Below are 14,954 nucleotides of genomic sequence, written 5' to 3' on the forward strand. Positions count from 1 at the left end.
AAAACCTTTCCAAGTTAAAAACATGCTTTTTCATTTCAACAAAGAAGATATGATTTCCAAACTTTCTGCATTAGTTGAATAACTAAAAAAAGTTGAAGTAAACCAATTCTGGTTATTTTCTGGCTGATAGGGACCTATGGTAACTTTAAGCTTGGTGTTTATGCGGTTATGGGTGGTATCTCAGGTTTTTTTGTAATGAAAGGAAACCATGTGATTTTTTAAATTAGCCTTATTATTAGCCTAATTGAGAGAATCCATCCTATAATCTCTGAAAGTATCATTGTGGGATAAGAGCTTAACATTTTTTTTTTTGCGTAAAACAGCTCCCTACCCCTATAAGTTAAGTTTATATTAGTTGCACTGCTTTTCAGTCAATTAACAAGCCGTCTGATTCTTGAATAAACATTTTTAAAGTTAAAAGTGGATTCCTCTTTGAATGTGTAAGTTTTAGCCCATGTACAACTTTTAGGGCGAAAATGACAAAGTGGAATGAAAGTGAAGTGCCGAGGGGAGAATTAAACAAAAGCAAACCATGAACATTAGCTGATACTTTCAGTATTGTAATTACTGCGAGTTGCTGTCTTCTGAAGAGGCTGGCACGCAGTGTAATTGTGGCTGTCATACAGATGACAGAAGACCAACACAAACCTGTGCAGTTGAAATTTCAGACCTTACTCGGTGGAACAAACTCAATTGCAACACTGCTCACTGAACACTGAAGTAGTATCAAGTGTACCACTGTTGTCACTTGAAATGGTTTTGGCATTTGGAGGTGGGGGGAGCTCCTCTAGTCTGTGTCTGTGCGCGTGCACTCGCTCGCGCTCGTCCTTTGAATCGTAATGTAGGTGGAGGAGACCTGTCTCCGCTGTGACAAATCCTACCTCATGCACCTTGTACTTCCTGTGCAAAATGAGAGAAGCGCACCACACCGAATCGCTTCCCAACCTAATTGAAATTTTGAGGCATAAGAGGATTTCTGTGCAATGCAAGCTGACAGGTCCCATTCAGCAAATATCCTCTTAGATTCCTCTCTCACGCTGTCTCTCCTTGGGAAAGAATTAACTTTTATCTTGCCTTCAAGTTTTAGTGCAGCTTACAGCCATCTTTATCTAACATTTTGCAGGTGATGTGTCTCAGTTCCTCTCTGTTTCTTTTCTTTGTCTCAGTTTTTCCTTCTGTCATTCAGGCTTGCTCTGATGTCACAGTGGCACACAGATTGTCTCTTTTCGTGTCATACTTCACTATGCCACACTCTCGAAAGGGCAGGATGGTTGGACAGGGAGAAATTAAGTTGACGAAGATGGCAGAGTAGGACAACGTGCAAACAAGAGCCATAGGATCAGAATTTCCAAAGGATGGCTGTTATTAAATATATTTGAGTGACACGACCAAAAAGTCATACAGTGAGTGAAGTGCACCTGTCCTCTTATAGTTTTTACATTTTGTCATATTACAAACACTAAATTTTATGTATTTCATAGGGATTTTATGTGACAAACATATACCAGGCAGCATATAATTGCTAAATAAAAGTAACATTTTTGTTTTCAAAATTAAAGCATTCCACAGCATGATGCTACAGCTATCGTGAGGATTGTGTCTTTATGGTGAAATGCATTGTTTTTGCAGAAAGCCCAAAGAGTTCAGTTTTGGCCTCATTCGTCAACAACAGCATCTGCCGCATGTTTCCTCTCTCTCTTTTATGGAGTGTGTAAAAGATCACATGGGACCCCTTAACCTTTTCTTTTAACAGCTTTCTTTTTGACACTCTTCCAGGCCAGATTTGTGGAGTGCCTGACTAATAGTTGTCCTGCCAACAGAGCTGTAGATTTCTGCAGCTCCTCCAGAGTTACTATTGGCTTATTGGTTGCCTCTCTGATTTTTGCTTTGCTTGCCCGGCTTGTCAATCCTATATCTTCACAGGTTTGCTGTCTAACCACACTCTTGAATGGGTTACTGTTTTAAAATCTAACCATACGTTCAACCTTTTTCCCTGACTTGACTTGTAACAAACAGCGTATTCCTAAAGTAGTCTTAGTTTGATCCAGCCAGCAAACCTGCATGATACTTGAATTTTATATTTCCATTATGTTCCACAGTTCAGTACCTAATTTGTTTGTTTTCCATTTTGCGTGCCCCCAAGTGCAAAGATATTTGCAGTGGTAACATTAATTTTGTTAAAATGCTTACAAGGTTTTTATCAGTTCCCTTTGTCTTGATGATAACCAACCATCCTGAAACAACACCCTAATTTATTTATTGGATAAAGTTATTTAACTCCCACTGTGAAGCCTCCATTATCATGCAGAATACCCTGCTTTTATGCTATCGCATAATGCATGGGCGTGAAACTCTAATGTGCTCCCTTGATAAATCAGAGCTAATTTTAGAAAAGCTCCCACAGAGGCAGTGAAAGGGAGCCGATATCAGGATGTCTTCATTGGTATAATAGGGGAAACATGTTTGAGAGGGATTGAGAGAAGGAGATATTTGTATACAGTCATTTGATTAAAACTCTTTTAAGACTAAGTATATATTGCATTACAAATCTAAGCAAGCTCTTCAGTTATATATATATATATATATATATATTTATTTTTTATTTTTTTATTTTTTTTTTTTTAGTAACAAACACATTGTTCATGTATTTTTCCTGGTCAGTTTTAAAAACAGTGGAACAAAAGAATGCATTCTATGGCGCCAAACATGGTTTATGGGGCGGTATGGCTCCATATCCAGCAGACAAATGTGTTGGCCTCTGAGTTAGGTGGGCGATTTGAATGAGAAAAAAATTTTTTGTGAAGAAATAAAACATGTGACTTGGAGGAAACTAAGTAGTTTCTTTTAGGTATATGTAATATTTTTGAACTAAGCCGGCTTTACTCTGATATCCCTAAAAATAAAGTCAAGAAAAACTAACTGCCTTCAGATATTGCTCTGTAGTATTTGAGCAGCATTACCCAAAGTCCCCATCTACTCTCCTTGTTCTTCATTTTCTCTGTGCCTCTCTGTCTCCCCCTCTCCATGTTACATGAGCAATGCAATTTTTTTTCCCCCTTCAGCAGAAAGGAGGTTTTAATAGATGGGATGTGCCAGTCTATTTGGTAAATGAATAAAGGCAGAAGAAGAAAGATGAAATGTATAAAAAAAAGAAGCACCTTTTGACAAAAGGAAGGAACTTACAAATGGACAAATGCACAGAGCGTATGTAGGGGATCTGAGAGATTCACACCTGCTTTTCTCTGAGGAATTGGTTCTGAGGTGCTTCCATATTTAATTAGAAACCTGGGAAAGATCCTCATAAATCACCAAAACACAAAACTGAAGGGTAGGCAATGAATGTTTTCCATACACATATGAGCACACACACACGCACACGCACACACACACACCGGTCTGAGAGAGTAAGCCCATTGATAATTTATAAATTCATGTATGTGTGGTCTTCAGCTGGAGTCAGTGATCCAAAGATTTAATATGTGCATGTGTGCTACTTTTATTCTTATCTGTCGTCACCGCACAAGCAGAATACAAGAAAAAAAACTGTTCTCATTTTTCTCAAAGACCTAAAACTCCCATTCCTGGATCGTATTACCTGACTCAGTGATTATACCAGATCCAAACAGTGAATGTGTTGTGTTGGAGGGAAAAAAATAACAATAAACACTGCACAAAATGACACAAAGTAGTTGTTTCTGTGCATGGGACAGATTGCATATGCTATGTTTTTACATAAGTGTGTGTGTATGTGTGGGAGAGTATTTGTATGTCTGCTGAGTTTTTTTTTTTCTGATGGCGGTGTTTGGAAAGGAGATCCAGAGTTATGTCTGCTCCCAGACATCGTCTGGCTTTCAGCTCCCCATCTATTATTCACACACCTGCTCAGACACTCTGATGCGCACACAGACGCTTCTGTTGCATCTTACTTTTTAACCCAACTTTAGTTTCCACATTTGTTGTGGAACTATTTTCCTTTTATGTCTTTTTCTTTTCTTTTCTTTTCTTTTTTTTACTTGGATTAGTGTAAAATTGAGTCCTTTGTCCTCATTTCCCAGAATGCCAGTCTCTGTCTTCAAGTCAATGAATTGTTCCTTTAGAGGATTTTTTAAAAAAGCTGCGAAATTGAGACAGAATGACGATCAGTAAATGACGAACAAACCTGTAAAGCAAAGCTAGACTTGGTAAAAGAGCAAAACAAAGTTCTGAGTTATCCCTCCACTTTGAGCTAAGTTGATCAGAGTCTGTCATTAGGCCATTATCAGGCCTAGACATCTTTGTGGAGACATTTCTCTTCTTCACTACCCAGGTTAGACATGCTGCTGATTGATTTTTATAGAAGCAGATGGTCCAGTGAAGTGCAGCGCTACTATGCACCTTGCATACTGATGGTTAAAGGTCACAGTGGGGGTGTTTGGGAGTGACCTAATGAGTGTTGATCAAAGTCTTTCAGTGGACCCTTATTTGAAGAGCTCATATTCTTCTAAGGTCTCCTAAGAGAGCTATAGACGCTGTTTGTGTCATATTGATCTAAGGTTTTTGAACACATCCAACGCATATTTCCTTGGAGGGTTGGGTAAATTGCCGATTGACATTTAAAGAGGAGAGACTTGGGTGACTAAAAATAGTTTCGAAGGCCTTTTGGAAACTTTTAGAAATAGTTGACCTCAGAGGTCTGCTGTGCATGTGAATGTTACATTGAGCTGTAGGAAAAGGCTTTTCTACTTCATCTGCTTGTGCAACACAGTCTCCCCAAATATGCCTCCCAGCACATATGCTCACTGCATTTTGGGCTGAAACATTGACTGGCAGGCTCCTGCATCCACAGGCCGCTTTCCAGCTGGACGGAGGAAGCAGGCATGAATTTAGGAAGCAGTCTTCTGACATTTTAGGCAAAAGAGCAAGTTGCGTGCAGCAACTAGCGATTGTAGACAAATATTCAAAACATATATTTAAAATGACATGTAGAGCAGTTGTAACGATTTTGGGAGCCTTAAATTTTGTAGCAGTAAATGGGAAGTCTTTCTAAATGAACCATTAATAATGCTGGGTATTTGTTTCAAGGTATGTCAAAGTATTTTAAAAACTAAAAGTCAAAGTGATCAGACTTTACTCTGGCCTAATGAAGAATAGAGTAATGCTGTGCACTGCTGGTGAGCTGGCTGAAACAAGGTTCCAGCACTTTCTTTTTTTTTTCTTTTTTTTTTTTAGAAAAATGTTTTCCTGTTTGGAAATATCTTTGTCTACAATAATCGTGTAGTTAAAATGTGAAGCCCTAACGAATGATGAATCAATTGATTTAATACTACAGATAAGGTAAAACCGGCATGTCTGCACATTACACACATGAACTAATAATTTTTTTTATTAAATATTTTTTGGCTAGGTATCACATCATGCGTCAACTGAAAAAGTGATACCATATATTTGATGTATGTCCATCCATACAGTGCTGTCCCTACTGAAATCAAATTGAACCGCATGATGTACTGACTCCACTGCTCAGACTCTGTGCCTTGAAAAGCTTGATGCGATTGCCTCATTTGGTGCCCTCCCTGCACTTGGGAGCATGTTGACTCCATTAAACTGTGGCTCATAAGTGCCCCCGGTCACTAAATATAATGGGGTACCCTCCGCTATGTAGGTCTGACACCAGGTTGCAGCACTAATAGAGACACAGGTGGTGCTATTCCATCACATTATGCTGCTGCTTCCTCTGTGGGTCTTTGAGGCCCAGTCTTGGGATGTACTAAAGCAGGAACTTTTATCACTGTGAAAACAATTGATAAAGTGCAAACGTTACAAAAATAATTGGTAGGAGACATGCGAGAGTTGTTTTTACTCAGGCAGGTAAGGCATTTGTCAGCAATAACTAGGCTCTGTCGGAGGATCTTTGCCTGTCGCCTCAAATGCCGTCCCGTGGCTCTAATGAGATGGTACAAAAAGAAAATAATGGAGTTACCGCATGTGGCAAGGGAGAATTATAAAAGTGGAAAAATCAATGGACTGAAATATGAAGCAGCACTTTGAGAAATGAAAAGGTGAATGGGACGAGAATAAAATGGAAGATGGAGGAGCTTCTGACAACTGCATAGAGAATTTGGACCCTACCTTTACACCAACAAGTTCCAGAGAATTTAATTAGAAAATATTTTAGACCGAAGAGAGTTTGACATTTTTTTTAGCATGAATATGCGTGCTCACTTAAGAGACTGGTAGATAAATATATAATTTAAGATGCAACAGAGGAAACGATATTAGTAATTTGACAAAAAGAAACAAAGGTTCCTCTCATAGCACAAGATGGGAAAAAGTCAATGATGGTGACAGCTGACAGCTCGCAGTCCACAAGTCACAGATGTTCTCTAGATTGAACTGGCTTTAAGCCTACAGCTATTTCAAACCAATCCAAACGATGTGACTGGGAGAAAGAGCAAGATAACTGTTTAAAGGAAATAAATAACAAAAGTTGCGCTGTTTGCTCACTGAACCTCCCACTTGGTCACACTGCTCTAAGGCAGATCAGCAGATAGCGGGGAGACCTGTCACTCATTCTTTAGAGCCATGGGGGAGATTGAAGAAGGAAAGCAGTACAGAGGGGGGGGGGTGAGCTAGGAACCCTCCAGACACTTGTCCCCTTTTCACAATCAACACCATCATCTTTCACAATAACATTCTTGTCCTTCTCCTCTCTCGGTGCTTTTTCTGTTCATCTCTCAGCAGGGGATAAGATTTTATTAGTAGGCTGCTTGGAGCTGCAGGCTAATGGTCAGCGCACCTTTAATGCCACAGTGGTCAGTCACTGAGCCAGGGGTCCAATCACAGTGCTGTCTGATAGAATAAGATCACGTTTGTGGCGCCTGTGATAAATGTTCGTCGTGTTGGTTCCAGCAGAAAGAGGAATTCACATTATGTGGCTCTCAAAGGTCTACAGAGCCCTTTCTAAATGGACAGATGTGTGTGATGCAAAAGAAATAATCTGAAAACTTTTAAGGAAAATGTGAAAAGAAGAGAATAAGGTGCAATAACCTGGCTGTATAAATATTCACACTTTGGAACTAACTTAGTTTAATTAGCTTCAACTCGACCGCAGCATTCAGCCTTGACGTCACATCTTGACTCGTGGATATTTGGTCGTTCTGCATTTCAAACGTTCTTAAAATTGGTCAAGATGTGTGAACTTTTCCACAGCCCTCATAAAGACACCCCACAGATATTCTGTTTTTATGTTGTTGTTGTTGTTTCCAGAAAAAGTTGTCTTTTAATTTGGTGTATGCACTTTTGTGGTTTAAACCACAAATTATACTTTATTCAACCGTAGTAGATTCTGGGTTTCTTTACCTTACATTTTCTTTTACTTGTGAGGTAAAAAAAAAAAAAAGTAACCTCTGTAAATCTCAACTCAACAGGCAGGCCATTGAGGAGGTCATATTCTTACACAGCTTTAGAGAAAGTGACGGTATGAATCTCTGAAGTTCCCTGCTAACAATGACATTTCCTTGATTTGCACCAACAAAGCACCTTCTTCATAGTGCACGCATCAGGAGAAAGACATTAATTAAAATCCTGCTGTGCAGCAGATATGCCTAATTGCAAATATAAAACAGAGTCGAGAATTAAGGCATAGAATGAGTTGACTTCCACTCTGTGGGTTTTTTTTACTCATTCACCCTCCTACAGAGAGAGAAAGAGAGAGAGAGTGGGGGTTGAGTCAAAGGAAAGGAAGAAGGAAAGAAGGGTGATCTTAAAAGTACATTTAATGAGCTGAATGAATATTTAAGTCCTAAAACGGAAACCGGTAAAGCATCTGCACAGTGTTGTCTTTTTGGATAGCTCCCAGATAAAAGCTATACTCATTAAATGTGAAATATTACACCAAGAGACAATGAAAGTGGAGACATAACCCTGAAATTTATCATCCATATGTCACACTGTTTGTTTCAGGGCAGATTTTGTGTGTTATTCATATTTTTCTCAGATTAAAAACTTATGTTTATCAGTTAAACTCTTGGAAATGTGATTAGCTGTATGAGCAGTGAGTGTTACTCTATCCTGACACCCAATGTTAATGTGCCATGTCCTCATTGCTGCACATAGATTAATGTCAAACCTACTGCCGCCCCCCCAACCCCTACCCCCTTATATTATACATCTTGTATACTAAGAGACATGTTCATGTTTGCTCTGTCATTGATTGGCATTAGCAGATGAAGCCAGTCAGCGTTTGTGCACCCCTTCCCTTCACTGTACCATATGTTTCAGTGAGCTGAACAGATTTGGGCAGCCAGACAGGCACCATTGTTATTCTGTCTGTGTGAAGACAATGCGTGGAGAGACATATTGGCATGATTTAGTGACAATGTGTTGTTTCTTTTCTACCCGTCTCCTTTTACAGTAAATGTTCTTCTCTATTGTCTCTGTAAATCTGCCGGTGTGTCTTTCTAAGCTTTTAATGCATGTCCTGCCTTGCATGGTTGACTTGCTAACGTTCTGCTTTGGCTACACAGAGAGGATGGAAACCTGACCATGTGTGACAGGTTGGGTTACAGAGTCCTTTGACATGTGTATACAGCACTCATGGACGGAAAGGCTTGATATCTAGAATGGGTTTAGACTTGTGACCTTAAAACCAAAACCACAAAAGAAAAAAAAGAAAAAAACACCATAATGTACAGTGCACTGCAGAAATATTCACACCCAGAGAACCTTGCAACATTTTGTCACAGCACAAAGTAGTATTGTGAAGAGGAAGAACATTTTACACACAGTTATACACAAAAATCTGAAAAACATGGTATGCATTGGTGTTTGTCCACACTGACTTGATATTTGATAGTTTCAGATGCTTTACTGACTTAAACACTCTTTCTTCAAGGGTTACCCTGCATTTGTCTTCAGTCACTTTCCATTAACTCTGACAGATTCCCAATTCCTGTTGAAGTAAAGCACTCCCGCAACATGATACTGTCACCACCATGCTTTAAGGGGAGTGTTTGCATTTCGAATGTAACTCAAAGTTCAGTTAGATTGGACATAGGTGGACTGTCTTGTAATTAAGTGTCTTCTGAAGGTTATTGGTTGCGCAGAATTTTGTGTCAGATTAAAGAGGACTAAGTACAAGTACACCCATGCTTATACTTTTTTCTTCAAATTAAACAAAAGTTTCTTGAAGTACTATGCAGTACTTCACATTGGTCCATTGCATAAAAATCACAATAAAAATACAATATAGTTTTTGTTTATAATTTGGTTCCTTAAGTGGATAAATCCACTTGTGCACAGCTACTGCAGCTTTAAGGTAAGAAAAATTAGCATTAAGAGAGGTTCTTGCGCATTCTTGAAAATTATTTAAACTCTTGGAATTTACCAGAAAAAAAGAGCAGACTTTTTTTGAGCTGCAGGAATCGCAAAAAGCTCAGGTTTTGCCCAGAGAGTTTGTTTCAGAGGATTAATGAAATTTCTCACCTAAATATTGTGAAAGTCCAGTTTCCCAGCATGCCCCATGACTTTGGATGACATTCTGCTCCAGCCCGCTCGCCTCACTGTGTATGTCAAACCAGTGATACTTTAGTCAGCAGCTTATTCTGGCTTCCTTTACCCACATTTTGGTCATGGTGTGTGTTCCAGCCACGCCATGTTAGCATGTGTGCCGTGCTCAACAGACTGCGGCTCTGTGTGTGACAAGTCTTCCTTTTGCTGCTTCAAAATCCATGACATGGCAGTCAAGGACAGAGTGTTGCACTGTCTATCACCAACCTCAATCAGAGGCACAAAGTTTTTCGCGGTTACTGTCTGTTTACAACTTTCAACACATTTTTTTTTAAGTTATTATGCCAATAGAGATGCATCACTTGTGTTCTTGTTCTTCTGAACCTAGTATTCTGAACCAACTATTCCTCTAATTTCTTCTAGTTGTATACGGAGTTGTGGCCAAATATTTTTTACACTGACGGGGATTTTGTTTTTCACAGCCTATGCTCTTTAGTTGTAGCATTTGAGCTGTTATTTTTTCATTTATTCACAAATGGAATAATATTAATAATAACAAAGCTGTGTTTTAAAGAATCTACGTTGCGTAGGATACTCAGGTCCTGACTTTTAAATCCGTAGATGTCCATGATCTACAGATTTTAAAATGGAGAATACTCTTGCTAAATCTATGCTTCACTTTGGTATTTATATGCACAATTAAACCCCCCAAAGATTCTTATATTTGAAGAATGTAACTGATTTAAAAACGCCAATCAAATGCTTTATTTAAAAGGACAGTTTCTTCTTCTGTTCATTATTACTGCAGACCTCACTTTTCTGCTTATTTGTTGAGTGCATGCAGTAACTTGCCTATTCCACTAGGGGATGCAGTTCATGTCCAAATTAGTCCCTTGTAGAAGGCAATACTTTGCTTAATCATTGCTAGTGCATGTCTTTTATTGATTCTTCTTTTTTTTTTTTTAAGATTTAGACATGAAGAAACGTGAATTACTTTTTATTGTCTTCAAGCCACTGGAAATTCTGAGACCCCTGCCGTTTACTGTCTTTAATCAGCAGTCAGGAAAGATGAGAGCTGGAGTCTGTGTGAAAGCTATTAGCAGAGCGAGCTTTTCTGTGTCTCCCAGTGCCTGAGTGGTGCATGTTCTTTGACCTTTTGAGTTAGTGTACATCTTAGCCGCTCCTCCCCGAGGCAAAAGCAGATCTGCCTGGAAGTGATTGTCTTTGGGTTGTGCTAATGTGATAGCACAGATTAGCATTGTAATCCATTTAGCATAGAGCAGCTAATCCACTTTATTACTGTTGAAAAGGAATCAGATAATATTGGCTAGCACCACTGTGCTGCCTTAATGATTTTTGACTGATGAGAAATTAAGACATTCTGTATTAATAACTGATGTTTCCGATGATGAGTCCAGGATTAGTTGTGACATAATGAACCACATAATTTTACATTTTTACCTCCTCTGCAGGAAAAAGTGTTATTTTCCACAGGGCTTTACAAAGTATTCACATTTTGTAAAATTACACCAAGTTGTGTAAGGTATTTTGTTGGGATTTTATGTGGTGTGCCATGCATTTGTGTTCAATACAAATGTCGAATTGCTCGTTTGTGGAACCAGCTTTTTCTGCGCCTTTGGGACTTTTTGTGTCCTGCCAGTTTTGCAAATAATATTTATCTACGAGAATTCTTCAACAAAGTAGTTGAGTTCAATCACACTGGATAAAGAGTGTTAGTGAGTAGCAATTTTCAGGTTTTGCCACACTTTCTAAGTAACATTTAAAAGCCTGGACTTTGACTGGGACATTCTACCACATAAATGCTTTGATATAAGCAATATCTTTGCAGCTCTGGCTGGTGGCATGATGGTGTCATCACCGTGTTTCACAATGGAAATAATGGTGTGTTTGGTGTATACATGTAATCCAATGTGGATTGGATTACACGTATACACCAAAATTTTTATTTTTGGTCTAAATTGAGCACCTTCTTCTGCTTTTTCTTGGCACTCCTTTGTTGTTGGCTTCTTGGCTGCTTCTCTAATTAAGGCACACTGAATATAGCTGAATGGTTGAGTCCTGCTAGGTTTGTAGTTGCACTGTAATCTTGATTTGCAAAGCTTGGAACATTATTAACTAATCTTCTCTAACAAAACTCTAAGGAATAAACTACATGCAGGCAGACTGGGTTTACTAATTATGCAAGTTATTTGCACTGGATTTCAGGGTAGGGTGTCAAAGAGGGCTAAATACAAATGCAATACAGTATCATGTAATAATGTAATATGTTTTAGGTTAAAAAAAAGAGTTTTTGTGGACAAAGCCAAAAGCTTTGCAGACACAGCTCCCTTTTGTAAAATGTGTCAAATTGTCAATAATGCTTTATTTGGATTACAGGTTTTGCGACAAAGTCTGACAATCTTCAATTCAAATCAGTGGCTCTCCCTTGCGTGCTCCTCTTTAGTCCCAGTGTGACTTAACTCGCCAGCACTGCATGCTTGTGGACATGCGGTGCTCTCCCCGGTGGCTTGTTTGTTTTGTTGGTGGTCAGATCCAGAGATGATATACAGGAGCTTCCCATTGAAGCCTCTCTGCTCCCTGGTGACTGTGAATCTGTCCCAACACAATAAAACTCTATACTCAGCCACTGCTATGGACTGTCAGCTCTTAAACTCTGTGCAACTCAGCACTTGGTCATTTGCACTGGGGGGTAACATGATACACTCATCTTTCACTGAATGCACATTTCACTCACATGTGGTGTTCTGTAGGCATATGCACCTAAAATGAACTCGCCTAATAGGCCAGATTAGATAACCCCACCTGCTGAATCTGGCTTTAGTTCTTGTAATAGTTTCTTTCTTCTTGCCTCCTTCTCTTCTTTCCCCGGCCTATCTGCCTTCTGTTCTTTTCTGTGCAGCTGACCCCGGTCCATACAATGACTCCCGGTGGAAGTGTGTCAGGCTTTGATAAAACAGAACTCGAGGTTCTTTGTGATCAAGGTCACTACCTTCTCCGAGCAGGAGGCATGGCGGGAGGGGAAGAATGGCTGGGAAACAAACAAGAAGGCAGACCCGAGTGAAATCAGGGTGAACGATGGAGCCTGTTTGAAGAAATGTCATGTTGTGAAACTGGATATTTGAGGGAACGGCAGGGCAGTGCCTAGACTGCACATAGTTTCTCAGTTTGTGATATAACAGATGACTACTTCTGTGCAGACAATAGAAGGTGTGGCTGGAAGACGGGTATATTTTGGTGGAGAACATCGTAAAATTCAAATAATGGAATTTTAATCTCCCAATATGAAGGAAATATACAGTTTTTAAAACATGCAGGTCCCCTACAGTACCCAGGCTTATGGTCCATTTCAACAAAAAAGAAATTGGTTATCAGTCAGTTGCTAAGAGTATCGGTAAAAAAAAAAAAAAAGAAAGCTTTGAGAAATTATAAATTATAAATAACAATGCCCTGGTTATTAACATCTCCACAGTCTTAAAAACGTCAGCTTCCAAGGAGCCAGAGTTTTTTTTATTGTTGTTGTTAACGGAGGCAGAGGCAACACAGAGAGTTTGTTGTCATAATCTTATTATAATTAAGCATGAAGTGACTCACCTGCCTGGTCGACCATCTGCTTCCTGTCCAATTATCTCCTGTTTGTACCTGTTACCTGCAAACACTTTAGACTGAAGGGCACAGAGAACCACCAAGAGTCATTACAACTTTAATAAGACTTGCCTTACGTTTGTCCGTACGTCCATACAGACCAGTGTGTGTGTCTGTCTGTGTGTGCAAGTTTAATCTATGGCGAGCAGAAAGCTGCTTGCGTAGGTTCGTGTCAGAACTGCATTTTTCTTCTGCCAAATTAGAGGAAGAGGAGGCAGATTTAGAATAGAACATAGTTTGAGTGTGTGTGCGTGTGAGAGACGGGCTTTGTAAGCAGATGTCCTGGCGCCGCTCAGACCGTTTCCATCACATCAGCGTGCAAAGTGGCAATTCCACGCCTTTTCTGCTGAGTAAATGTACCTGGGGATTCGTGGAGCACAACTCTTGCCCAGATGCCATATTACCACAATTGCTTTGAAATTACTCAAGCTATGATCGAGAAAGATGTGCTTTTGTGATGCAGTGATTAAAGCTGTAATGTGTTGGAAAATGTACTGTGGTGCCTACAAAAGAAACGTTCCTCAAAACACCAATAAACATGACTTCAAAACACAATCAACAATTATTTCCTATCTTTGTGTTCTTGCAACTGTTTTCTGTTTTTCTGACATATGTTTGATACTAATAAAGTTACAATGTCAAAAATAAATTTGAAAATGCCAATCTTGTTCTGTTTTATTTATTTTTTTTGTGCTTTGGATTTTTCAGATCCGGGTCGATGGTTCCTCTCGTGCCCTTCAGTATGAGACTGTTCAAGCTGTTGAGAATGGACCCATCTTGAGAGACATGGCCTTCTCCTCTGACCACCACTACCTCTACGTCATGTCGGAGACTCAGGTCAGAAACACAAGAAAAATCAAGTTTTCTTCCACTTGCTGTCATATTATTTCGTAAAAAGCAGCAGTTCTTACACATTATGTTCTTATGTAAGAAATCAGAATAATCTTTGGTATGCCGAAAAGAATTTTGGTACAGCACGACACGAGAATGGAAAATGCTTAGATGCGCCACTGGGTGCTGGGACTGTCTTTTCATAGCGGCAGACTATGAGGGCAGATCTATAGAGGATAGTTGTGTTCAATTATAGAGAGATGAGAGCGGTCTCCTTCCACGTGTGTGTGCACGAGCAGATTTACACCATCTCTTAGTACCTTTGATGACATGAATCTGGTGTAAAATAGCAGCACTCTGTGTAATGGACACAGTCTGCGAACACCTATCCTAGACAAAACCCACCAAAATAGCCCCACTAAAAGTCGCTCTAATGCAGGCTCCTGCGAGTGACTGGATTTCTTCTGATGTTCTACATGACGGCACACACGCATAGAAACACATTGATTACATTAGATCGTAGATGGGGATGGCCTTTTTTTTTGGCAGCATGTTGGCCACTACACACAATCAGAGCCCAGCAAATACGAATACTCTGCAAAAGGCAAAACTTGCACATTATCAGAAATGCTTCTTTAGTAGGCCGGATGCAAAGGGTAGCGCAACTTTCCTGGTAAATACGCAATAATTGCAATCATGTTAAGGAATATTACGAATTTGTTTCATGATCTGAAACATTTAAGTGTGGCAAAAAATAAATAAAAGGTGACGAAATTAACGGGACCAACAGTTTTTTACAGCACTATTTGTTCGAATGCGACCAGCTAACAAATGAATATGATGAAGGGCATTATCAGTTTGGGTGCCAACTTTATATTTAAAATAACATGTTATTGTAGCAAACCAGAGACATAATCAGGATAATAGTGGATCTTTGTTGCTATTTACTATTTTTTGGGACCATTTCAAATCTT

The 14,954-nt window shown here is 39.3% G+C and overlaps 1 protein-coding gene across 2 annotated transcripts in view; it reads left to right on the forward strand.

The window, feature by feature from the left end:
- Positions 1-14,954, forward strand: part of plxna4 (plexin A4) — a 233,178-nt gene that overhangs the window by 127,526 nt on the left and 90,698 nt on the right. For both annotated transcript variants that reach the window (XM_008400677.2, XM_008400675.2), the window contains exon 4: positions 13,858-13,986. In XM_008400677.2, the coding sequence (XP_008398899.1) occupies positions 13,858-13,986 (129 nt within the window). The remainder of the gene's footprint in view (positions 1-13,857; positions 13,987-14,954) is intronic.

Source organism: Poecilia reticulata, linkage group LG23 (genome assembly GCF_000633615.1).
Source record: "Poecilia reticulata strain Guanapo linkage group LG23, Guppy_female_1.0+MT, whole genome shotgun sequence".
NCBI lineage: Eukaryota > Metazoa > Chordata > Actinopteri > Cyprinodontiformes > Poeciliidae > Poecilia > Poecilia reticulata.